The sequence below is a fragment of the Sinocyclocheilus grahami genome, unplaced genomic scaffold (assembly GCF_001515645.1).
Source record: "Sinocyclocheilus grahami isolate Dianchi unplaced genomic scaffold, SAMN03320097.WGS_v1.1 scaffold85.1, whole genome shotgun sequence".
Lineage (NCBI taxonomy): Eukaryota > Metazoa > Chordata > Actinopteri > Cypriniformes > Cyprinidae > Sinocyclocheilus > Sinocyclocheilus grahami.
In genome coordinates, this window is record NW_015505264.1 from 2,279,942 (window position 1) to 2,304,340 (window position 24,399).

The following is a 24,399-nucleotide window of genomic DNA, read 5'->3' on the forward strand; positions in this document are numbered from 1 at the left end:
GCTGGAACAGGAAGAACTAAATAAATTAAAATAAATAAATAATGAAACCCTTCTAAATCCTGATAAACAGATCTACTTTTTAAAAAGAATGTCATTAAAGCATTATATGTTTTATAACGATTCAAGCCATTATTCAACAAAGTTTTAAGTGTAATATTTTCTATCCCTATTTTTTTTTTATTCTTCCAACAGAAATGCTCTTTCATTATCATAAGCAGAGCAATGTAATAGTGCATGCTGTACTGTTTCTGGTAATCCACACAGACTACAGTTCCCAGACTCATGCTTATTCATTTTATATAGAGAAGAATTTAAAGAAGTATGGCCAATGCGAAGTCTTCTCTTCTACTACCAAAATGAACTCTTTCAACCCCAACTTGATTTTGAATATGATAAAGATGTCTTTCTCTCTTCTCCTTATTCCAAACTTCTTGCCATCTCATTTTTATTGCTGTTCTAATTTTAGCCTTAACTTCTTCTTTGCTTAGTGGTATAATAATTTCTATATGTGATCATTTCAGTGCCTGTTTTGCTAAATGATCCGCAACCTCATTTCCATCCACTCCCACGTGTGCTAATGCAGAGAATGAATCTGAACATATCACCGCATTCATTGGCCGAGTATCCTCCATCCACCTGATAGCTAATAATATTGCTACCATCTCTGTAGTGTAAACTCCTACTTGATCAGATACTCTTTTACCAATCTTGATTTGATAAGTTGGGAGTGGGACAAATACAGCTGCTGATGCTCGTCCTGTCTTGTGATCTTTGGAACCATCAGTGAAAATTGAGATTGCGGAGTTGTAATTCTGTTCTAGATACAGTTTAACCATGACATATTTTGCTATTACTCTATTTTTTTCATTAATAATTTCTTGCACATTAAAGTCTACTAATGGTAAAGGGAATAACCAAGGTGAAATGGGTGACATTCCTATACTGCAAGGCTCATTTCTACATTTATTATTCCACATGACTGGGCTTCTTCTTCTGCTATCCTTCCAAAACTTCTAAACTTGTCTGACTCATGTTCCCAACATTTTCCCAATACTTTTTTTAATTGGATGAGTTTCATCATGTCCCTTTACAGAAATCCAATAAGTGAATGAATTGTTCTTTTGAGTCGAATCTTTTTAAATGAACCTGTTTTCCCCATAGACTGTATAAAAACAGGTTTTCCCACCTGATTTGAAGGATGTCTATGTTCACAACCACTAGTGGTGTTACGTCGAAATGTAACTGGATGGAAACCGGGTCCCACTGGCTCGGTTGGAGAACTGGTCCTCCGGTTTACTGCAGTGATGGCATTTAAATAATTTCTGTGCGTCAGTATAACACTTTGTTGTTTTATTTCTTATATTTCCTATGTAACTGCAATAGTCGTATAATACATCACAATCATGCACTCTGAAGCTGTTAATCACACTACAATGAAACATTAACTAATTCCTATATGCTTTTTTATTAGTAGTAATACATTTAAGGATGTCACAACACTCTTTATTATAGGGCTATAAATGGTGTTTAGTTATATTTAGTAAACTATCATTAGTTTCTAATAACGCAAACTAAACTATCAGTGATGAACTAATAACATCCACTTAGTGTTCATGTTGCTCTGCCACTTCATAACCCAGCGTGTCTCCTAGATGCTGATGGGCGAAGAACGTTCTGGCCATTTCATTGATCTGGTCGTATGCCCCAATGTTGCGGAAGTATTCCACATAGTTCCAGAAATCTGAGGTGGAATAAGACCAGTAGGGCACAGCAGGGGGCTGTTCATAGGGCACTACATTTGAGAGAGAAAAATAGAGCTTGTGTATTCCTGCTGACTTTCTGCAATCCAGAATTCCTGATGTGTAACTGCAGAAGTTATGTCTAAATATGCCTCTTTGTTTCCTCAGGCAAACATAACAATACAGTTAACATAGTGAATATAAGTATAAAACCAGCACCAAGAGTTCAATTATTTGTTCAAATAAAAATCTAATTTTGCATTTAGGATTTTGAAATACTACTATTAATATATACTGGATAAAGGTGTGTCAACAAAATGGTAAATAGTCTGTTTACCCCCTTCAGGAATGAATCTGGCACCTGTGGAAGGAGAGAGTAGAGGAAAAGTGAATGAAATCGGAAATCCTCCCTCACAAAGAGCTGATACATGCATGAGAACTGAGGATCTCCCAAGGGGTTCAAGAAATGTGTGAGTTTCCTCCACAAATATTATTCCTAACTATGTGCACACTTGTCCTTATGAACACGGCTCAAGTCTTTAATGTTTATGATATTAACATGTGGTATTTCACTGTTTTTCTTTCATAAAATGTTCCAGTTTGTTTATCTGACAAACATTAACCTCCTTCGTCCTATGATACAGAAATATTTACCATAAAGCACAGTGATTTTCATATTCTGAAAATCTTGAAATATAGTTTTTAAGTAAATATCCAAAGTGCCCAAAGATAATAGTAGTAATATGAGTAATATACACTGCTTACCGCTGAGATTATTACCAAGAAAACATAGCAAGAAAACCCCCAAAACAATACTCCACTTCATCATTTCCTGGAAATAAAAAAAGATACTTTTACAAATTAAAATTTAAGGTAAATGTAAGCAAGCTTGAAAAAGCAAGTAAACTGTTTGCTATATTGCATGCATGCATCCTACATAACGTACTTTTCATAATTAGGTCACATAACAAGTTATGTATATTGTTAATTGTTTTGGAAATGAACATTACCTCCTTTGCAGCAGTGATTATACAAGTGATCCGTTCGTTTCTGAGATCTAAAAAGACGTTGTGTGTCACAGGTTCTGCACAGACTGAACCCCAGGTTCAGGAATATTTTGTCCCCTCCCAAACTAGATCTACATCATTGAAACCCACCTCAGGGCTGTATATGATATTTCAAATCAAGTTGGTTTATGCATCATTCCATACAACCATGAAAATAAAAAAAAATACCATTACTTACATTTCAAGAACATAATTCCATTTTAATTAATTAATATTCCAATAGAAATCTGAACACATTTTTATTGACATAAAACATTCAGAAAGGCATAGAAAACACAAACTTGAGGACCAATCCATATCTCAAATTGTGCAGAACAGATAGGACTCCAGTATATTTATAAAATAAACACCTGTTTAATAAAATAATGTCTCAGGAATGACAGAACTCCATAAGCAAAATCTTCATACGCAAAGGATAATGAATTTTATTTATTATTTTTAAGAGGTACAACATACTTATACACATTAGGCTATATTATGTGCTGGCTGGGTTCAGACAGTTTTATGCAAGAGTAATTTTATAATGATAACTTAAACCGTTTTCACCCATAATAGTGATAGTGAAGGCACTTTTCTAAACCAAAAATATATATCTCAGTCCTCAATGTTTAAAGAGCACTATCGCATCCTTGCTGATCTGTGGGAAACATTTTGCTCACGTCGATGTTGTTACGTGAGAGGTTCTCTTTGGCATGGTAGATGGCCTCTGCGGGCAGAATGCGTGAGCGTGACAGGATCCAGGCAAAGTCCACATGGAAGAACCGGAGAACATCAGTGCATGAATAAACAAGCGCAGTGCTGTTGTAGTCAGTAGACAGGACCCAGTCTGAGGTGGAATAAGACCAGTAGGGCACAGCAGGGGGCTGTTCATAGGGCACTACATTTGAGAGAGAAAAATAGAGCTTGTGTATTCCTGCTGACTTTCTGCAATCCAGAATTCCTGATGTGTAACTGCAGAAGTTATGTCTAAATATGCCTCTTTGTTTCCTCAGGCAAACATAACAATACAGTTAACATAGTGCATATAAGTATAAAACCAGCACCAAGAGTTCAATTATTTGTTCAAATAAAAATCTAATTTTGCATTTAGGATTTTGAAATACTACTATTAATATATACTGGATAAAGGTGTGTAAACAAAATGGTAAATAGTCTGTTTACCCCCTTCAGGAATGAATCTGGCACCTGTGGAAGGAGAGAGTAGAGGAAAAGTGAATGAAATCGGAAATCCTCCCTCACAAAGAGCTGATACATGCATGAGAACTGAGGATCTCCCAAGGGGTTCAAGAAATGTGTGAGTTTCCTCCACAAATATTATTCCTAACTATGTGCACACTTGTCCTTATGAACACGGCTCAAGTCTTTAATGTTTATGATATTAACATGTGGTATTTCACTGTTTTTCTTTCATAAAATGTTCCAGTTTGTTTATCTGACAAACATTAACCTCCTTCGTCCTATGATACAGAAATATTTACCATAAAGCACAGTGATTTTCATATTCTGAAAATCTTGAAATATAGTTTTTAAGTAAATATCCAAAGTGCCCAAAGATAATAGTAGTAATATGAGTAATATACACTGCTTACCGCTGAGATTATTACCAAGAAAACATAGCAAGAAAACCCCCAAAACAATACTCCACTTCATCATTTCCTGGAAATAAAAAAAGATACTTTTACAAATTAAAATTTAAGGTAAATGTAAGCAAGCTTGAAAAAGCAAGTAAACTGTTTGCTATATTGCATGCATGCATCCTACATAACGTACTTTTCATAATTAGGTCACATAACAAGTTATGTATATTGTTAATTGTTTTGGAAATGAACATTACCTCCTTTGCAGCAGTGATTATACAAGTGATCCGTTCGTTTCTGAGATCTAAAAAGACGTTGTGTGTCACAGGTTCTGCACAGACTGAACCCCAGGTTCAGGAATATTTTGTCCCCTCCCAAACTAGATCTACATCATTGAAACCCACCTCAGGGCTGTATATGATATTTCAAATCAAGTTGGTTTATGCATCATTCCATACAACCATGAAAATAAAAAAAAATACCATTACTTACATTTCAAGAACATAATTCCATTTTAATTAATTAATATTCCAATAGAAATCTGAACACATTTTTATTGACATAAAACATTCAGAAAGGCATAGAAAACACAAACTTGAGGACCAATCCATATCTCAAATTGTGCAGAACAGATAGGACTCCAGTATATTTATAAAATAAACACCTGTTTAATAAAATAATGTCTCAGGAATGACAGAACTCCATAAGCAAAATCTTCATACGCAAAGGATAATGAATTTTATTTATTATTTTTAAGAGGTACAACATACTTATACACATTAGGCTATATTATGTGCTGGCTGGGTTCAGACAGTTTTATGCAAGAGTAATTTTATAATGATAACTTAAACCGTTTTCACCCATAATAGTGATAGTGAAGGCACTTTTCTAAACCAAAAATATATATCTCAGTCCTCAATGTTTAAAGAGCACTATCGCATCCTTGCTGATCTGTGGGAAACATTTTGCTCACGTCGATGTTGTTACGTGAGAGGTTCTCTTTGGCATGGTAGATGGCCTCTGCGGGCAGAATGCGTGAGCGTGACAGGATCCAGGCAAAGTCCACATGGAAGAACCGGAGAACATCAGTGCATGAATAAACAAGCGCAGTGCTGTTGTAGTCAGTAGACAGGACCCAGTATGGGGAGTAGGGAGAGACTGCATATATAAAAAATCAGTAGACAGTGAATTAACAAAAGAAAAAAGACAAAAAAAGATTTTAATGTTCTAGAAATGTGTTGTTTGAACACAAACAGAGGTTGAGCACATTCATGAACTTACAGTAGGAGAAACTGACTCCAAGCTTGGCTGGCTCCCTCGGGTCCTGAGTGATTGCTGTGCCCTCTACTTTACTAATTTTTCCTTTGCTGTTTTATATAAACACACAGTTTAGTTACGGATAAATGATGGCAACAAAACACAAGTTCTATTTTAGTCAGAAGATTTGATTACTCACTATGTCTGAACATTGGTAACTTGGACAGTGTTGTCAGGTCTTAGCGCGTAGTTTGCCTCAATGCACTTGCCTTTCTCAAAGGATGCTGGGAGCTTTTCGATTTCATACCACTTTCCAAGGTACTTGGAGTGAACAGTAAAGCTCATATAAGTTCACTGTACACTATTAAAGGCATACTTAAAATCCTGTCATTATTTTTTCACCCTCATGCCATTCCAAACCAAACAAAATAACAGCATTTGGATTTAGAAAGACATGAGGGCCAGTAAATAATGACAATTTTGGGGGCTGATCATCTTTGAAATTCTATATATTTACATAGTCCTACCTTGTTTAATTCAAAGTTTGGCTGGACCATTGGTGTTGGGCAGGGGCCCCAACGAAATGTCTGAGCAGAGACCAAGGGAAGCAGTAGAGGTACGAGCAAAACAATCACGGCCTTCATCCTGTCAAGAGCTGCTGTCTCAGTCAGCAGTGAGAGAAAGTCGAGTCATGCGCTCAAGATGCATTTTGTCACAAAGTTACATGGATATTTGTAAATTGCATTGTCTAATTAGAATTAGAGACTGTTCACACAGTACGAATCTGGCTTTGCATTTCATTGTGTGGAAACAGCAAACTTTAAAAAGTAAAAAAGTATTATTTTCCATTCCACTGTGCTACATCTGTTAAATATAAGTTTTTTCCTAGGGGTATTATTATTATTGTTTTTTTTAAAGCATGTCAAGTTCTTTTCAAAATTGTCTGGAAACTTTTTTTAAAGCACTTTTTTCATTCAACCGTGCTATGTTATTATGTCTCTCTCTGTGTGAATGGACCCGGCATTCACTTAAAGTGTAATGTAGAATGGTGGGTTTTTGAGATGTTTTTGTTTTGAATGTCAGGATTTTTTGTTGATCAGAAGCTGTCAGACCTGTTGGACCTGTTTACATATGATCACCACAAATCACTGGCGTACATGCGCACGTTAGATATGTTATGAAACTGTGATGTTATGAAATGTTTTAAATATTACTTATTGATGAAATGATCTTTTTTGATAAATGAAATGGTTTTTTAATGCTAAAACATGATACATTTACATGAACAATTTAAGAACAATTATAGTCTATATGAACTTATTTACTGTAATACATTTGTTAAATAATTAAACGCCATATAATCCAGTTTGCTGGAAAAAAATAATTACTGTTGTAGTAGAAGTTATCGAAGCTGAGATGTATACGTTTTTTTCCCCAGTCTTTAAGGCAGTACATTTTTTGGACCAAAATTTTACATCAAACATTACAGTTACACAATACAAGTATACACAGACAATGATAATTTATAGAAGTATGATTAAATATAATAGCACAAAACAGACTTAATAACAATGCAAAGTAAATCGATACCTGTTCCAGATTAACTTGTTGTTAAGCGCAGAGCTGAATGTGTTGCGTGTGTTCTGGTCCAGTACCTGTGTGCTGACAACAGAGGAGGAGACGCTCGTCATGACACACTAAGATTGTGCTGTAACAAAAAGCAGCCGATTATGTAAATAGATATCATGGGAGCAGTACTGCAGTGACAAGGTGTGTGCTGCTAAGTAGATTGTGAGTCTATTGTCCTCCATTTGCCCAGATCTTTTGTATTAAACAGTTACAAATTGGTCTAGTCAAATGGCTCAGGTGGCTACAATGAGTTATTTAATAAGATTATTTTCAGCAGATTTTATTCATCAAACTTTCCCATCCCATGGGCTGTGGGCAGACACTAAATTATGCCATTCTTGAGACCAGTAAACAACTGACAGTGGCATAACCATTTAAAGTGATTTAGGTAACCATGGTAGTCAGTTGTTAATCATTAAATTATTTACTAATATTTTTATGTAAGTTTGATTCTTAAGTAAAATTAAGTACATACCTTAGTAGTTAACCGCCCATTTTGGTTAACTGCCACATTGTTGATGTTAATAGGCCTACCACTCCTGGTTAATCCTTAATGTTCCTTGTCGTTTCGGGCCAGGATTCAAGCTAAATTTACTAAAGATCTTTTCACACAACCCTTAACCCTGGGTTAATGTCTTTTTTAACATGGGACTGAGGGTGAAAAGTCCAATAGAAGATGTTTAGAATTGTTTGGTGACTATAATCTGTAGAAAAGACCCAGCAGGAATAAAGGTTATTCCTCATCGACCATCCAATAATTTAATAAATAACTTAATATCTGAAATCAAATATTGTGATTGATGAGAACTCTTCACACGGATAAAGGAATTGTGGATGGATGTCATTGTCTGTTAAATCTGGGATCAATAAATGGATCAAAAAGTGGAAAAGGTTCACATGAAAATGTGACATTTTAAAAAAAGTATGACATTTGCCTTTCTATTGTAATTGAATAAAAGTACCTACAAGTAGTTTCAAAAGTAGGCTACACATTCCCAAAATAACAGTTACGTTTAGCAATGAAGTAAGCTACAGTTACTCCTGTACTGTACACTCTGGTCCTTGAATGCACCAGTTTCTGGACATTTGTGTGCATTCATGTACATAGTGTGTGTGTTTGGCTCCACCTAAGGGTCACAGCTGTCATTTTGGTTCAAGCACCGGAAAGAATTCAGACTGGAGGATATGACGTCACCGACCAAATCCCCTTGAAGACCTCGAAAATGGCCGTCAAAGCAAAGAGATTTTAATCTACTGTCGAAATAATGTGAGACCTGAATTTTTATTAAAAATTCGAATTTAACTTTATATTTATTAATCACATAATTTAAATAATTATTGCACAATTCGGTGTCGTGTTTGTAATATGTAGAGCGAACATGTGAATTGCGGCTCGCGCTCTACCGGATCGAGAATTTTCGAAATAAGAGCCCTTTGTTTTGCATGTCAAAATTGTAAACACTACTGTCTGCATCCATTCAGAAAACAGTGCATTTAGCTATTTTTTGTGCATATTTACGACTAGAATTATTGGGTGCATTATAATATTTTGAGTGGCCTTTAACGGTGATAGTTTATTAGCAAGCTCGTTATTGCAGCTAACTTCTGAGTAATGGGCGGGAACTTTTATTTTCCATAACTGATGTTGTCCAGTCTGAACTGTCGCTAATTTTATATTGAGTTATTGGTTCATTTATATGTGCACAGGTTCTTTATTCTCACATGCATGTCTGTTTCATTTAAACAGGTTTTTGGGTGTGGTTTAAACCATTACAAATTTACGTGCGGTAAGTCAATTATTTTTGTAATTTTGTTTATTACTTACAAAACGATTGCATGCAAAATAGGGTCATTATAGGTCTAGTTCACTCAAAATGGAAATTATAAATTGTTGCTCACCATTATGTTGTTCCAAACCTTTATTACTAGAACTTACCACTTTGATAATATGGAAAGAGGATGCGATACAAATAAATAATGACAGAATTTCTGAAGAATCTCTCTTAAGATAGTGTTATAAGATGTTCAATAGTGGCTGGTGTTATAAGATGTTCAATAGTGGCTGGTGTTATAAGATGTTCAATAGTGGCTGGTGTTATAAGATGTTCAATAGTGGCTGGTGTTATAAGATGTTCAATAGTGGCTGGTGTTATAAGCTGTTCAATAGTGGCTGGTGTTATAAGATGTTCTTGACATTGCAGGTTGCTCCTCTTCCACGTCATGCCACATATCACTCACAGTGAGTTTCTTCTGGAGCAGCTGAAGAGGCAACGTGAGAGAAGCTTTCTGTGTGACTGCACAATAGTAATAGGACAGTCTCAATATAATGCACACCATAATGTTCTGGCAGCCTTTAGCGAGTATTTCTCTACGCAGTCTATTGATGCCGGAAAGGAGAATGCCACCATAACTTTAGACCCGGAGTTGGTGAGCGGTGCGTTGTTTGAAAAACTACTAACTTACATTTACACCGGTGACTTGAGTATGGACAGGTGAGTTCATGGGAATATAATTCTATACATTTATTGTTATCTGTATGTAGTGTTATCTACGTTTATATGTACTGTTCCTATAAAGCCTGAAAATATGTGAAGCCTGAAAGTATTTTTAAAATATATATTTTAAGTATTTAAATCATTTTCAGCCCTAAAAATGTAATGTAAATTATTTGAAAAATGAATAATTTTAAAAGTTTTGGATTTTTTTCCTTAATGATATTGATTAATTTCAATTTTAAATTCATTTTTAAACATGTATTAAATATAAGTATATATAGTTGGGTCAAAGACATTAAGACACAAAGAAATGTTTTTAGAAAACTGACTTTATGTCCATAGAAAGCACATTAAATGTAAGTTAAGTGTCTACTTTTAAGGTTTCAAATAAAATTTGGTTGAAATAATGTTACATTGTCATTCAGTGTAACACAATATTTATGTAAAAATTCAAACAACATGCTTATTCTGATGTGTACATATTAAAATATATAAAAGAATAAGGGAGCATATTAAATTTGATTGTGTTTTAAATGAGTAAAAAAGTCTTACTGACAAATGGGCAAAACCTAGGATAGTGGCAAACTAATTAGCATTTGGGGTGAAAGTAATTAGTCTTTTAATATGTCATAAATAGATTTTTGTTGTGAATATGCCTGACAAGAATGTTACACTGAATGACATTTTAGTGGGTCTCTTCTGTAAATCAGAGAAAAATTTGTGATATTTATGTTTTTTGCGCAATTTTTTTAAAAAAAAATTTTGGGAAAAAAACAACAATTTAACGCAGTATTATACTTATTGTTTTTATGCTTAAACCCTTTTTCGTCTTTGACCCAGTTACATATTTTATATATATATATATATATATATATATTGTAGATAAATAGATAATTATTTAGCTGATTAAATATTTCATTGCGGAGTAAAACTAAAAGTTCATATTCACTACTGAAAAAATTTCCATGATTTTTTAAATGTGTTAACGTGACGGTATAGCACATGTAAATGTATACTGGAAATTGATGCAATGGAGTGATCCAGGGCTTTCAGTAAAATTGTAATTTATTTCAAATAAATCATAGATGATACAAATGACAGATTATAATAATAATGAAAAATTAAAAATGAAAGAAAATTATTAAGAATGAATACAAAAATCCAAACTGAGTATATTCTGCTAAAATTCTAAGAGAGTAATCTAAAATCAAAGTATAATAATCTTCAAAAGACAAAGGCTTTTGGAGCATGTAATATGAGCAGAGGAAAAGGAGAAGCTGTCTGAAAAGCCAATTGGAATAATATAAATAGTAGAGACTTACATCCTCTTAGAACATCTCAAGATGTTTGTCTGATCGATAGACGTCAAAGGAATTTACACATTGTGTCTCATACATCTGGGCACATGTTTTTCTCCACCCAAATTACTTGACGTCAAAGCGCGGTCACGTTGACATGACCTGTGAAAGGCAGTAGGTAGAAGTCAGATTAAAATAGAGACATGGGTTGTGGTTTTACATCCTTCTAGCAGAAACAGCAGAGCTTTGCAATCTTCAAATACCAGCACTTGGAAAAGAACACTTAGTACCATGAAAAAAAGAATACAAAATTTAACCAAACATCCTTGCATATACTTTTTTTTTTTTTTTTCTCCATCATAACAAGATATCAAGATATGTCAAGTCTAAAAGAAAATACTACATCAATGCAATATGAAGTTTAAATGGAATTGACCATAATAAAAGGGAATAATTGAATTATACTTGAGTATATAGTTAATATGAGACAGTAATATGAATATAATGTGGAGTAATAATAAAAGAATCATAATAAATATAACGTATAAATGAATATGAAAAATATAACAACATTGGAAATGTGCATACTCCAGAAATCATGGAAGTCATTGAAAAATTTGTTTTATAAAGTTATGGATATTTTTTCCAGTAGTGAATATGAATTTTTAGTTTTACTCTATCATAATCTATTTAATCTTTACTGTGCTATGCAATATTTAACCTGCTAAATATTATTTTGGCTAAAACGTTACCTTTATTGATTAAAACTAATATATATTTATATAGTGCATACAGTTCATATAGTCATAACTGTAAATTATAAATTCCTGTGCTTTGTTGTCCACAGAGAAGAAATTGAAAGCGTTCAGAAAGCTGCATCTTATCTTGGGATGCCCGAGGTTGTGGCTCGTTGCACACTAACTCAAGATGATATCAAATTTGGTGGCTCGCCCACAAGACAAGCGGAGTACGAAGATCCACGTTCCCCCTTGAGCCCAGACGACTACGAACCTTTAGAGCCAATCGCAGAGGTGGAAGAACGGGAGCGGTTGATGGAAAAGAAAGAAGATGGGTTACAGGATGATCCCACCTCTATGGATGAAGCCCAGTCGTCCAGCGAACAGACACCGCAAAGAAGCGGCAACAAGAGAGGGAGGAAACCAAAAACTAGGCTCTATGAGGATGATGTTGAGAGTGAGACCATAACTGCTCACAGAGGCAGAGGAAGAGGTCGGGGGAGACCGAGAGGTCGCCCACGGGTGAGGCCGTTGACTTCTGATTCAACTGAACAATCTCCAGCGCAGCAAACCATGAGCCCAAATATCAGCTCAGTAGGGAGAGGAACCGGAAGACCAAGAGGTCGTCCACGGGTTAGACCGCTGTCCACTGACAGAGATGATTCTGGAAATGCTGAAGATGAGACTGTAGCAACCAAGGATCAAGAAGAGGAGAGCTCTGCTCACAAAAAAGGACGTCCACGAAATAGACCCCTATCATCTGGTGCAGAAGGAGACAATGGAGATGAAGAACAAGGAGAGACCCAAGAAACAGAAGTTGTTGAAGAGGATTCTGTGAATGCTGGTGAGGAAGATGACGGAGTTCCTTTAAAACGAGGGAGAGGAAGACCACGGACTAAGCCGTTAACCACTGAGAACCAAACTACAAACACGGAAGACGGCTCAGAACCTGCAAAGACTGGCCGTAAAAGAGGAAGACCTCGATCCAAACCTCTTTTTTCTGAGGCACCTGAATCTTCAAATCCAACAGAGAACAGTGGAGAAGAAGCTACCAGAGAAACAAACCAAGACACTGAGAAACACACTGAAGAAGGCTCATCTCAAGCTACAGAGGATTCAGAGTCAAATTCTGCCAAGAAGGTCCGCACCAGCAACAGAAAGAGAAGCTTGAGTAGAAAGCTAAAAGAAAGTCAAGTGAGTAACGATGAAGAAGACGATGTAGAGGATGAAGAATCTGGCAATGACAATGAGGACTGGGCCGGAGAAGAGGAAGTGAAGCCCTTGCAGGACAAACACAGGCCTATTTGTAACGTCTGCGGGAACCTCTTCTCAGAGATGAGCAGCCTGCGCAGACACATGCGCATACACAAGGGCCTCAAACCCTATCAGTGCCAGCTCTGTACTCGCTCCTTCAGACAGGGCAACCAGCTGAAGACCCACATGCGTATACACACAGGTATGACTCTCGCATGTAAAAGGTTCATTGCATTAATAGACTCATTCACTTGAATGAATTTGTCTTTCAATCCATAGTTTTGATGACAAAAAATGTGGAACTATAGTATGAAATGTCTATCATGTTTGTTAATCACACACTATGGTTCAAAAGTTTTTTTTTTTTTATGTTTCTGTCTCTTATGCTCACAAAGGCTGAATTGATTAGATAAAAAATGCTGAAAAAATTTAATATTTTGAAATATTATTACAATATAAAATAACTATTCTATTTTAATATATTGTAAAATGTCATTTATTCCTGTGATGGCAAAGCTAAATTTTCAGCATCATTACTCCAGTCTTTAGTATCACATGATCCTTAAGAAATAAATCTATTACGCTGATTTGCTGCTCGAGAAACATTATTATTATTATTATTATTGTTATATTATGATGATAGACAATGTGCTGCTTAATATTTTTGTGAAAACTTTTTTTATTTTTACAATTCTTTGTTAAATAGAATTTAAAAGAGCAGCGTTTATTTGAAATATAAATCATTTTGTAATATTACATGTATTTCCTGTCACTTTTCATCAATTTAATGTATTTGTGCTGAAACACTTGAAATTTCTTTTTTTTTTTAAATCTTTTGAACACCAAACTTTTGAACTGTAGTGTACATTGCCTAATTTTGCTTATAGAATAACTTTATGTAGAGTGAATCGTGTATTATTTTGTTTTCAGGAGAGAAGCCCTTCAATTGTACAACTTGTGAGGCACGTTTTGCTCAGAAATGTCAGCTGGTCTATCATTGCCGCATGCATCACGGAGAAGAAAAGCCGCATAAATGTGATTTCTGTGGAGCAGCTTTCGCCACTTCTAGTAATCTGAAAATTCACATAAGGTATGTGTAGTGCAATTCATGCGCAATATTCAAATTAAATCTCGTAAAATTTGAAAAAATTACACATGTATGTGGTTGTGCTCCCAGAAGGGTATTGATTCAAATCCGGTCTGCTTCCCAAAAACTTCCCTATTTCTCAGTATTTTTAATATTAGATTTAATACTATTATTAATTATTATTTTTAGAGATAGACTGTACATTGTAGTAAAAACAGATATATATTTTTTAGAGTTCACACTTTGTTCATTAATATTGAATTAAATGTTATTATTTTTAGTAATGCTATAAATGATGATGACAATTATTGGAAAATATTTATAATCAACGTTTTGTTTTAGTCTAATGATTTATTGTTTTAATATGGATTGTTTATTCTTATTACTATTATTAATATGTAAAGAGACTACTAATATGTAAAGACTGGCTGTCCATATCTATTTTTGGACACTTAAACATAAAAAACATGTTTTTGTATTGGTCAGTATACTGTATTTGTTGTCATCCAAATAAAAGATCTATAAAATACCAATAATAAATTAGGAGAATAAACATTTCCATTAACTTCCATTAAGGAAGCACAGCGGTGAGAAGCCGTATGAGTGTGGAGAATGTGGGAAGCGCTTCACACAGGCCAGCACTCTGATGTACCACAAGCGCCGACACACGGGGGAGAAACCCTACATCTGCGACACCTGCGGCATGGCATTCGCTGTGTCCAGCTCTCTCATCGCTCACACCAGGAAGCACACAGGTGGGTTTGTGATGCATTCATTAAAGCTTTCAACCTTTTCTGTAGCGATTTGCTAACATACCTATGGCACAGGGAGTGTGTGTTTAATAAATGTATTTTTTTTTGCCTTCCATTTTAGGTGTGACCCCATATATATGCTTGGATTGCGGAAAACCTTGCTTAACTGCTGGTGAACTTCGAAAACATATGGATGTCCACAATGGTAAATTTAGTTAATAAATGAAAGCTTTCCATTTTTCAAAATGGAAACCTTGCCAGAATATGTGCAAATACATATTTATCTATGTCCTTTTCGCCTGTAGGATCGAGAAAAGTGAGGTGTAACCTGTGTGGGAACATGTTTTCAGACATATATAGCTTGAAGAAGCACAGCATTTTGAAGCATAACGGTGTGTTATTTTAATGTTTTTGTTTGTTTATTATTAAACTATTAGTTTGAAAAAAATTATGATTTTTTTTTATATTTTTGAAGGAAATCTTATGTTCACCAAGGCTGCATTTATTTAATCAAAAATGCAGTATAAACAGTAATATCATTAAATATTATTCCAATTAAAAAAAAATTTAAACTGTAATTTGTTCCTCTGCTGGCAAAGCTGAATTTTCAGCATCATTACTCCAGTCTTTGGTGTCAAATGATCCTTCAGAAATCATTTTAATATCCTCATTTGCTGCTCAAAAAAATAATGATGACAATGCTGCTTAATATTTTTGCGGAAACCTTGATACACCATCATTCAAAAGTTTGGAATAAGTAAGAAATACTTTTATTCAGCAAGGATTCCATTAAATTGATCAAAAGTGACATTAAAGAGTTATAATGTTGCAAAACATTTCTGTTTCAAAGAAATGCTGTTCTTTTGAACTTCTCTGTTCATCAAAGAAGCTTAAAAAAAATGTATCGCGGTTTACACAACAAATATTAAGCAGCACAAAGGTTTTACCAGTTGTATATTTACAACTTAGTTGATCTATCCATCCATCTAAATATCTATTTTAAAACATACTTTTCAGCACTTCCAGGCCAAGAGCAGGCTCCTTTGAAAACCGACCCGACGCAGTGTCCTCTCAACATCCCCATTGACCACCAGGGCCTGATTGCTCGTGTGCGCTCCGCCCTTGTTGATTCCCAAGACCATGAAATTCAGATGGAGCCCCCGTTGCCAATTTTGCCTCCGGAAACCTCACTTATTATCCAGCAGTCAGCAGAGCCTCAGATGATCATACAGCATGCAGACGGCACAGAGCCCTCCATGATCTTCCAGCACGCAGACTCGTCCGAAGCACCCGTTCTCTTCCAACACGGAGAATCTGGCGAGCAAGTGAGCTATGTAGTGGAACAGTACGAAATCCCAGGAACCGATGAGATGGAGCACACGCAGATTGTCATCGTTCAGACCATTGATTAAAATACCAGCTTTTACTTCCATTTTAAATGTATTTTCTCCATTAAGTGAAGACTGAGGTTAGGATCAGTCACGCCAGTGCAGAAGCGTTTTGTCACAAACATCCCTTCAGATAACTTGTTTTCTCAGCGTTTGAATGATGAACTCTTAGCAGATATCAGTTATACAAAGCTGTTGTGTGAATATGTGGGGCTTCTCCTCTCTTGCTTTTTTCTTAATTAAATGTAATGTCACATTCAGAGCAGAATCTGGATCATTAAAGGCATAAAGTATTTTCTGAAATGAAGGGAAGGCCAAACTTACGTTTAGCTTTAATATAAAAGTTGTGCTTAAAAATGCATTTTGGTTCGTTTAAAAATACTTTTCTATTTAATTGAAAGGAGAGTGTGGCTATACATTACAACTGACTTGGTCATTCTGATATTTTGAACTATGCGTTTGTCTTTTAGAAGTTTGACATGTAAATACCTATAATGTTATATGACCCGGTCTCTGAACAATTTCCTATGTGATGTGAAATCATTTGGATCCTCTAACAAACTGGGAAACTTTTATAATAAATCATCTCACGTCTGAATATTTGTTGTGGTTGATATATATTTTGGAGTAATGCATTCACAGAATGAATCTGGTGAAGAACGCGGGCATTTTTTCCTCAGTTCTCCTCAATATTACTTCTTGTAGTTTTTATATTCGGGTAAGTCTTCAACTAGGGGAAGTTTTCTGTCCCCTGGGATGATTTTAAAGAAAAAATTTACAAAACTTATAAAAACATTCATTCTAACTTCAAAGGAAAGGTTCTAACTTTTTATTTACACTGACTTAATTTTAAATATACAATAATTTCTCTAGTTTGGGTTTGTTTGCATCATAATTGTGAAGACATCTTTGTTAGATTTTTATTTCAGCATTAGCATTTTTTAATTTGTAAACATTTCTTGTTATTAATATAATAAATTAAAATTAATCAATATAATTTACAGATGGCTAGCTTATTATTATAGGTCCAATAATACTTTCAAGGCCTTTCCTCCAAAATGTGAATATTGTATTTTCCCCCTACATTTTAAATATCTCAATATATAACACATTCATATGTTGCGTACTTGTGTTATACATTCATAAAGAAAACAATCTGTGAAAGATTCAATAGGTATGTTTCACTTATTCTCGACGATTTGGAAAGTTTGTTGTGTTTCTTTAACCACGTTTCTATATATATGTTTTGTTTTTATTTTATTTTTATACATACCTGTACATGCCTCAGAAGCGCAGACGACCTGAAGATGTCGCCATTGCGCAGATGCGTTCTATCGAAGACCGTTCTATGTTGCGTGGCTCTGTTAGCATAGTAACATAAAGCGTGAAACATGGAGGACCTTCAGAATCGATATTTATCTGTATATGTTGAAGTTCAGCAGCCTCCAAAATACATGTGTTTTGGAAGTCTTGGAAGACAACATTAGTAGGTTGGTTTGGAAAGTATATAATACAGTATAAAGTATGAGCAGTCGTTTCGACTTTTCTGTGAATTAACGTTGTTGTTGTTTTTAATCCAGTGATGGCTCACTCAAACTAACCGGTAGCGTTAATGATCAGCTAAAGCATGGAGACAGATTGACAGATGACGATATGCTGGTCTTGTCAAAAACACTCGTGGGAAATTCGGCTATAAAGGGTAAATATTAACTCGTCCTACCCAGAACACTTTTAGGTCATGCAAATCATAAACTATTGTACATATTTACAAGTTTATTTTAACCTATACCTGAATCAAGTACTTTTCAACTATGATTTTATAGTGAACTGAAAGTAAAAATTCATTGCCGGTTTAGATCTTAGATACAACAATATCACAGATAAAGGAGCTGTTTATGTCTCACACCTCATTCAGGTACTGCATGAGTCTACATCAATTCTGTCATTAATTACTCACCTTCGAGTCTTTTCAAACCCGTAAGACCTTCGTTCATCTTCGGAACACAAATTAAGATATTTTTTATGGAATCTGAGAGCTCTCTGACCTTCCATAGACAGCCATACAAATTAAATGTTTCCAAGTCCAGAGCTGTAGCAAGGAGATCAGTAAAATAATCCATGTGACATCAGGGGTTCAACCGTAAAGAATACTTTTTGTGTGCAAAAGAGAAAAAAAAGACTTTATTCAACAATTCGTCTCCTCCGCGTCACCCTGTAGAGGCATTTTGGAGAGTATTAGCTGGACGTAAACAGCGTATGCTGTTCTTTGTCAGCTGCGTCACATCTGTTTCCTACGTTGTTGTGATTTGATCTGAACGAAAACAGCGTATCCGTGTGACGCAGATGACACAGGACAGCATACGCTGTTTACGTCCAGCTAATACTCTCCAAAATGCCTCTACAGGGTGACGCGGAGGAGACAAATTGTTGAATAAAGTCGTTATTTTTTTTCTTGTGCGCACAAAAAGTGTTCTCGTAGCTTCGTAGATTGTGTTCAGTGTTGATTCAGTTCAGTTCAATAACTGTAAAGTTCATCAGTTATGAAATGACTATAATATGACTATAAGATAGTCGTAAGAGAAATTATCATTTCTGTATTTTTTAACAGTAACAGAATTACACGGGATGGAGCCAAATGCTTATCAGAGGTTTTGAAACAAAATCCCTCTTTGGAGATTTTAGATCTGTCTTCCAATCGCATTGAAGACGATGGTGCAGTGTATCTAAGTGAAGCCATCAAGTGAGTGAATTCCTGTCTCACACACATTTATATCTGGAGGAATAAACTTGAGGAGCCAGTTTGCGTGGTGAGATTCCTTAAATCTCTAAATGATCAAGTACAGTGTTCAACTTCTGTACGAAAGGTCATTAAAATCTGTTGATGTTCTCTCTGCATGTATAATCAGGCTTTCTCTCGGCTCATAAGCAGTGGGCAGCTGTTGGAGGAGCACACAGATGTTTCTCCCTATGAGGTGGACGATCATGTTTTTCTAGCAGAAGTATCTCATGGTTTACGCAGGCATTACTATTGGACGTCCAGATATGGGGAATATAGAGACTCAAGTAATTCAGCTCTGGCCCTGATGGCATCAAATTCATTGGCTCTGCAGATCCACCCAGACTCACATTCATGATTTTGTCCAAAAGTGCATGTTGCTGCTTCAGAATAAGACACATTTAGACTAAACTTGATTGTGACTTTTCGTTGTTGTTGAACTTTTCCAGTTGTTGGCAAGCAAAATAATCCACAGCACAGTTGGTTACATTTGTATTTATTATAATTAATCACAAAGTTAGTGATTTTGATTACAGCCTTTTTGTCCATGTGTCCAGTGTTTGGAAATGTCACAGGCTGCCATGATGTCTGCGAAAAACTGCTCTGACACTTAGTCTTCGCTGTATTGGGTGTCACATGCTAATTTTCCAACAGTTTTGGCAGGACAGATAAAAGTCAGAGAGATTTTGATTTAGTCATTTCAATCTAAAACAATCTTTTTGTTTAATGTAAATAAGAAGGGAAGCAAATGAATAAAATAATGAAAAGTGTACATCTAAATACTCATAATCTCTACTGTAGTGTAAACAATCAACACTTAAAGGGATAGTTCACCCAAAAATAAAAATTATGTTATTAATTACTCACCCTCATGGTGTTCCAAACCCGTAAGACCTTGGTTCATCTTCTGAACACAAATTAAAATATTTTTGAAGGAATCAGAGAGCTCTCTGACCCTCCATAGACAGCAATGATATTACCACAATCAACGCACAGAAACGTAGCAAGGACATCAGTAAAATAGTCCATGGGACATCAGGGGTTCAACTGTAATTTTACGAAGCTACAAGAATACTTTTTGTGCACAATCAGCATTGTTTACGTTCAGTAGAAAGGGCGTGCATGCTGAACGTAATCAACGCTCATTACATTGATTACGTTCTGGGGGACTCCAAAATGGCGGAAGAAGGAAACTCGGGGGGAAGAAGAATTGCAGAATAAATTATGTTATCATTGTTTTCTTTGTGCACAAAAAGTATTCTCGTAGCTTCGTAAAATTACAGTTGAACCCATGATGTCACATGGACTATTTTACTGATGTCCTTTCTGCGTTTCTGTGCGTTGATCATGGTAATATCATTGCTGTCTATGGAGGGTCAGAGAGCTTAGATTCCATCAAAAATACCTTCATTTGTGTTCCGAAGATGAACGAAGGTCTTACGGGTTTGGAACAACATGAGGGTGAGTAATTAATGACAGAATTTAACCCTTTAAAGGGATATGAAATTTTATGAATCTTGATGCAGATCTAAGTAAATAATGATAAAGTTTATGATAAAACCAGGACATTTTAGAAATCTTGGTTAGAACATGTCCGGGAAAGGATGTATGGTCATCCTAATTTAACCCTATTTTAATTTCCCATGTTTTAAATTGATGATAAAAAAATCCTCTTTTTATACGATCATTTGTGGGATATAAAAAGTTTAAAGTTTAAAGATGTTTAAAGTTATGGGTCAAAGGAAAGCACGTAATGGTTGAATGCCTTTCAGTCATCACATTCTCAGTAACATCTTATTTTGCCACTTCAGTACCTTGGAAAGCCATAATTATCAAAGTGGTTGAAATGCTTCTTATGAACCTGCAGCCTTTGGCGTGGGCGTGGCCAGCCTGTCACATTCCAGGATAACATTCTTCTTGCTAAGAATTTTTTCCAGCTTCTCTCTCTCGGCTAAACTCAGAGCCCAGTGCTGCAGAGACAGACGAGTGAGGGACGAGAGCTGCGGAAGGGCCTCCAACAAGGCGGGCAGCCAGGGAGACACGGAGAGGGATGCAGAAGGTCGCAGACTGACATCCAGCTCCTCCAGTCCCTTTAGAGCAGAAGCCTTCTCAAAAAGAGACGTCCAACCACCATCCCCGACGCTGCCATTATAAGACAAATTCAGCTGCTTCAGATGGGACAGAGCTCTACGCTGGCAAGCAGATTCTGCAAGATCACAACAGTTTGCAAAAGTCTCATAAGATGGATGTTTAAAGCGGTGTAGAACCTTAGCCTTAACGTAATTGATTGAACGTTCTTTGACCAGAACTGACCTAGATGTAGCACATCTTCAGTGGTTAAATTACAGCTACTCAGTCTGAGTTCCTGTAGTTTGCAATCAGGCTGCAAAGGCTCCAGAAATTGTCTCAGATTTTTTCCCACACACTTTTTCCATGACAAGTTCAACCTTTCAAGTATGCTCAGTTTTAGGGTCTTCATTTGTGGAGCTGAGCCTAAAGAGGAGGTGAAGTTCTCCATTCCCTTGATTGACAGTTTGCTATTGGACAGATCTAACTCCTCCAAACTAGACAACATGGGAAGACAAATGATAAATAACCATTTACAGCTCATTATAGGCTTATTCTGAATGACCTAAAGCTTTTTTCCTTGTTTATACACTCAAACGCAATGGTGGACTAAAGAATTTTTACTTTGTTACTGTATCTTAGTATATTTTTAAGAATCGGTGCTATATCAGAGTATATTCATTTTGGGGGGAAAGCTGGATTACAAGAATAACATCTTTTGCTACATTTTAGAAACAAAACATGCCATTCCTAGTTATTTTAAAGAAAAAAACCAAGACTCTACTTTTTAATGAACTATTTTAACCGGTCTAGTTCACAAACCTCTTTTAGTGGTTTATTTGTGAAATCAACTACTGATTGCATCAGTTAAGAACTGATTCAATGATCCAGTCAGAGCAAGTCTCAAGTTAACAAATCACTAAATCTGTCTAGTCCAACTCAAAATGAGCCAAGAACTGTGAGTACGGTAATATGTTCCTAAGTCTGACTGCGCTGATTCCTAATAATTCACAATGATGTCATAATGATCTCTTATCTGACATGACATTAGACCCCTCGCTCCTTAAATAGGCATTTTGAGCTGGAGGAATAATAAATGGTATTAGAAACCTGCCAAGAATATGTCTGAGATATTTTAACCTAAAAGTAATTAATTATATTTAGCATAAAATAAATTATGTGTTATCTTTTAAAAATAAATATAAAAATATTCAAATAAATATAAAATAAAGCATTTTGTCATTGTGCACATCCCCCCCCACCCAAATTCTCATTAGTCTAAATGTGTAAATACAAATCTTTACTCAAGCAGACGTTTTTACTGATGTTGTATTTCATCAAAGTATGTATAATTTAACTCTATTTTAGTGCTCAAGTGTACCTAGTCCACCACTGCCCCAAAAATGAAACTTCATAGTCTTCAATGTCATATGAAATCCTTCAGGGGAATAGTTGGAGGTTCTATTCCAATTACCATCATTATATGAGTTTTATACAAGACACGTCTTACTCAGAGCTGTAATGTCTGACTCAGAGAGCTGACAGTCCACCAGGCGGAGTTCCTTCAGTGTGCTTTGAGGTTGGAGGTGTTCTGTTAAGTGTCTGAAATTTTCTGCGCCAACGCCAACATTCCAGGACAAATCTAGCGCCTCTATTAGAGGAATGCAGTCGAGAGCTTCACCTGGAATATCATTTTTAGAAAGGTTTGAGTTCCCAAAGAGAACCAAGTTCCCAAATATACCTCTCTTAGAATATCATTTTAAGAGAGGTTTGAGTTCCCAAAGAGTTCCCAAAGGGAACCAAAAAGTTTTGGTTCCCATTGACTTCCATTATATTTTTTAACCATACAATGGAAGTCAATAGAACCTGAAACTATTTGCTCAGCAACATTCTTCAAAATATCTTTTGTATTTAACATTCCCATTGACTTTCATTTGTATGAGTTCCATTGAGATTCAGTTCCCATCGACTTCCATTGTATTATGAAAAAATAATGGAAGTCAATAGGTTACCAACATTCTTCAAAATGTATTCCGCAGAAGAAAGAATGTCATACATGTTTGTAATGACATCGAAAGTAAATGATGACAGAATTTTCATTTTTGGGTGAACTATCCTTTTAAGTCATAATAAGAAATGAATACTTCCTGTACCAAGAGCAGTAAGATCTTGATCTGTTAATCTGCAGCTGCACAGCTTCAGCACTCTCAGTTTCCCTACATGCTGCAGATGGGCAGTAAGTGCCTTCAGGGAGCCTCCAACCAGATCATTCCAGGACAGGTCCATCACCTCCAGTTGAGCCAGAAATGGCAGTAATGTGGCTGAGGTAACGTCAATAACAATAATTGGAGATCCTGACACATGTACGGTCTTGTTACTGTACTGTGGGGAAAACAGCATGTCACAACACCCACCTAGTTCCATCACATCTGTAGCTGTCAGTTCACAGTGGCTCAGGCTCAGATTCTGACTGTGAGGGGTTTTCCCAAGCTTCTGAACGAACTGCTTCACCCGACCCCAGCCCACAACAATGCCAGTCTCATCATCTGTGTCACTGATCTCTAAAGGAAAACAAGTCTTCTAAAAACATCTAATGCCCACCTTTCCCAGGCTCATTATTTTCCTTTCCCTCACTGGCCTCTGATTCTTTCACTTCAGGTATGCCTACCTTTCTCTTGACACTGCTCTCTGATGGGCGGAAGAGGCGGCCCACAGCCGGTTTCTTTCTCTCTGCGAAAGAGGCTTTCCTTCAGAGCTGGTTCATAATCAGATCCAGAGGAGATCTTTTCTGAACACTCTCCTTCCCCTTTGGTAGACTCTGCATATGATGACAAAATAGATTAATAGTTGACTCCAAATGTATTTATTAGTAAATTAATAAATTATTTAGTGTTGCATAATTGCATAAATGGTGACTTTTGAGAAAAAATATTTGTTTTAATCTTACACCAAATTAATAAAAAAGAAAAATTATATATATGATATGTTTTCAGGACAATTATCATTCCTGATGTTTCACTTTGAAGTTTTTTTTTTCAGCAAAGACTAAATGTATAATATATGTAAATATTATTTAATATTTTTATATCATCTTTTACATAAACGTTAATGTATTTTGCATTTAACAATTATGAGATGTGGTTAATTTACTTAACTTTCAGGTAAAATTAAAACAAGTTTTAAAAGGGGCTTTTTTATATAAACAACAAGTATAATTTCATATTTTGGGGTTCAATGTGACCGGACATTCCAGATAACATACCTGTTGAATCCATT

At 35.6% G+C, this 24,399-nt stretch overlaps 3 protein-coding genes and 1 pseudogene across 6 annotated transcripts; 1 reads left to right on the forward strand and 3 right to left on the reverse strand.

The window, feature by feature from the left end:
- Nucleotides 1–1,469: 1,469 nt before the first annotated feature.
- On the reverse strand, nt 1,470–2,823 carry otos (otospiralin). The gene is made up of 4 exons (XM_016274340.1): nt 2,750–2,823; nt 2,505–2,571; nt 2,077–2,100; nt 1,470–1,792 (listed from the first exon to the last, which is right to left on the reverse strand). Exons 2-4 carry the CDS (start codon nt 2,566–2,568, stop codon nt 1,605–1,607), a joined length of 276 nt encoding a protein of 91 aa, XP_016129826.1. The 5' UTR covers nt 2,569–2,571; nt 2,750–2,823; the 3' UTR covers nt 1,470–1,604.
- Nucleotides 2,824–5,264: 2,441 nt separating this feature from the next.
- Nucleotides 5,265–7,301, reverse strand: LOC107586807 (apolipoprotein D-like). 2 transcript variants are annotated; one of them, XM_016274341.1, is made up of 5 exons: nt 7,231–7,301; nt 6,168–6,298; nt 5,840–5,961; nt 5,665–5,750; nt 5,265–5,541 (listed from the first exon to the last, which is right to left on the reverse strand). In XM_016274341.1, the coding sequence occupies exons 2-5, from the start codon at nt 6,282–6,284 to the stop codon at nt 5,306–5,308; spliced, it is 561 nt and encodes a 186-aa protein (XP_016129827.1). In that variant the 5' UTR covers nt 6,285–6,298; nt 7,231–7,301; the 3' UTR covers nt 5,265–5,305. The 2 variants fall into 2 exon arrangements, with proteins under 2 accessions (XP_016129827.1, XP_016129828.1); XM_016274342.1 differs by lacking the exon at nt 7,231–7,301 and having other exon boundaries at nt 6,168–6,317.
- A 1,129-nt stretch (nt 7,302–8,430) lies between these two features.
- On the forward strand, nt 8,431–16,872 carry mynn (myoneurin). Of its 3 annotated transcripts, XM_016274250.1 has the most exons (10): nt 8,433–8,536; nt 9,017–9,056; nt 9,471–9,541; nt 9,646–9,761; nt 11,910–13,255; nt 13,984–14,143; nt 14,717–14,895; nt 15,014–15,097; nt 15,198–15,284; nt 15,910–16,872. In XM_016274250.1, the coding sequence occupies exons 4-10, from the start codon at nt 9,754–9,756 to the stop codon at nt 16,302–16,304; spliced, it is 2,259 nt and encodes a 752-aa protein (XP_016129736.1). In that variant the 5' UTR covers nt 8,433–8,536; nt 9,017–9,056; nt 9,471–9,541; nt 9,646–9,753; the 3' UTR covers nt 16,305–16,872. The 3 variants fall into 3 exon arrangements, with proteins under 3 accessions (XP_016129734.1, XP_016129736.1, XP_016129735.1); XM_016274248.1 differs by having other exon boundaries at nt 8,431–8,536; nt 9,471–9,761; XM_016274249.1 differs by lacking the exon at nt 8,433–8,536 and having other exon boundaries at nt 8,768–9,056; nt 9,471–9,761.
- A 4,037-nt stretch (nt 16,873–20,909) lies between these two features.
- LOC107586784 (leucine-rich repeat-containing protein 31-like) lies at nt 20,910–23,947 on the reverse strand (annotated as a pseudogene).
- Nucleotides 23,948–24,399: the final 452 nt, after the last annotated feature.

Coding starts and splice junctions, on each gene's coding strand:
- otos (XM_016274340.1), bottom strand. CDS start 2,568: ATGATGAAGTGGAGTATTGTTTTGGGGGTTTTCTTGCTATGTTTTCTT. Junction 2,101..2,504: donor TCTTGGTAATAATCTCAGCG/GTAAGCAGTGTA, acceptor CTCCTTCCACAG/GTGCCAGATTCATTCCTGAA. Junction 1,793..2,076: donor CAGATTCATTCCTGAAGGGG/GTAAACAGACTA, acceptor TCTCAAATGTAG/TGCCCTATGAACAGCCCCCT.
- LOC107586807 (XM_016274341.1), bottom strand. CDS start 6,284: ATGAAGGCCGTGATTGTTTTGCTCGTACCTCTACTGCTTCCCTTGGTC. Junction 5,751..5,839: donor GTTACCAATGTTCAGACATA/GTGAGTAATCAA, acceptor TATATAAAACAG/CAAAGGAAAAATTAGTAAAG. Junction 5,542..5,664: donor TGGAGTCAGTTTCTCCTACT/GTAAGTTCATGA, acceptor TTATATATGCAG/TCTCTCCCTACTCCCCATAC.
- mynn (XM_016274248.1), top strand. CDS start 9,490: ATGCCACATATCACTCACAGTGAGTTTCTTCTGGAGCAGCTGAAGAGG. Junction 13,256..13,983: donor CCACATGCGTATACACACAG/GTATGACTCTCG, acceptor TTTTGTTTTCAG/GAGAGAAGCCCTTCAATTGT. Junction 14,144..14,716: donor AATCTGAAAATTCACATAAG/GTATGTGTAGTG, acceptor ACTTCCATTAAG/GAAGCACAGCGGTGAGAAGC.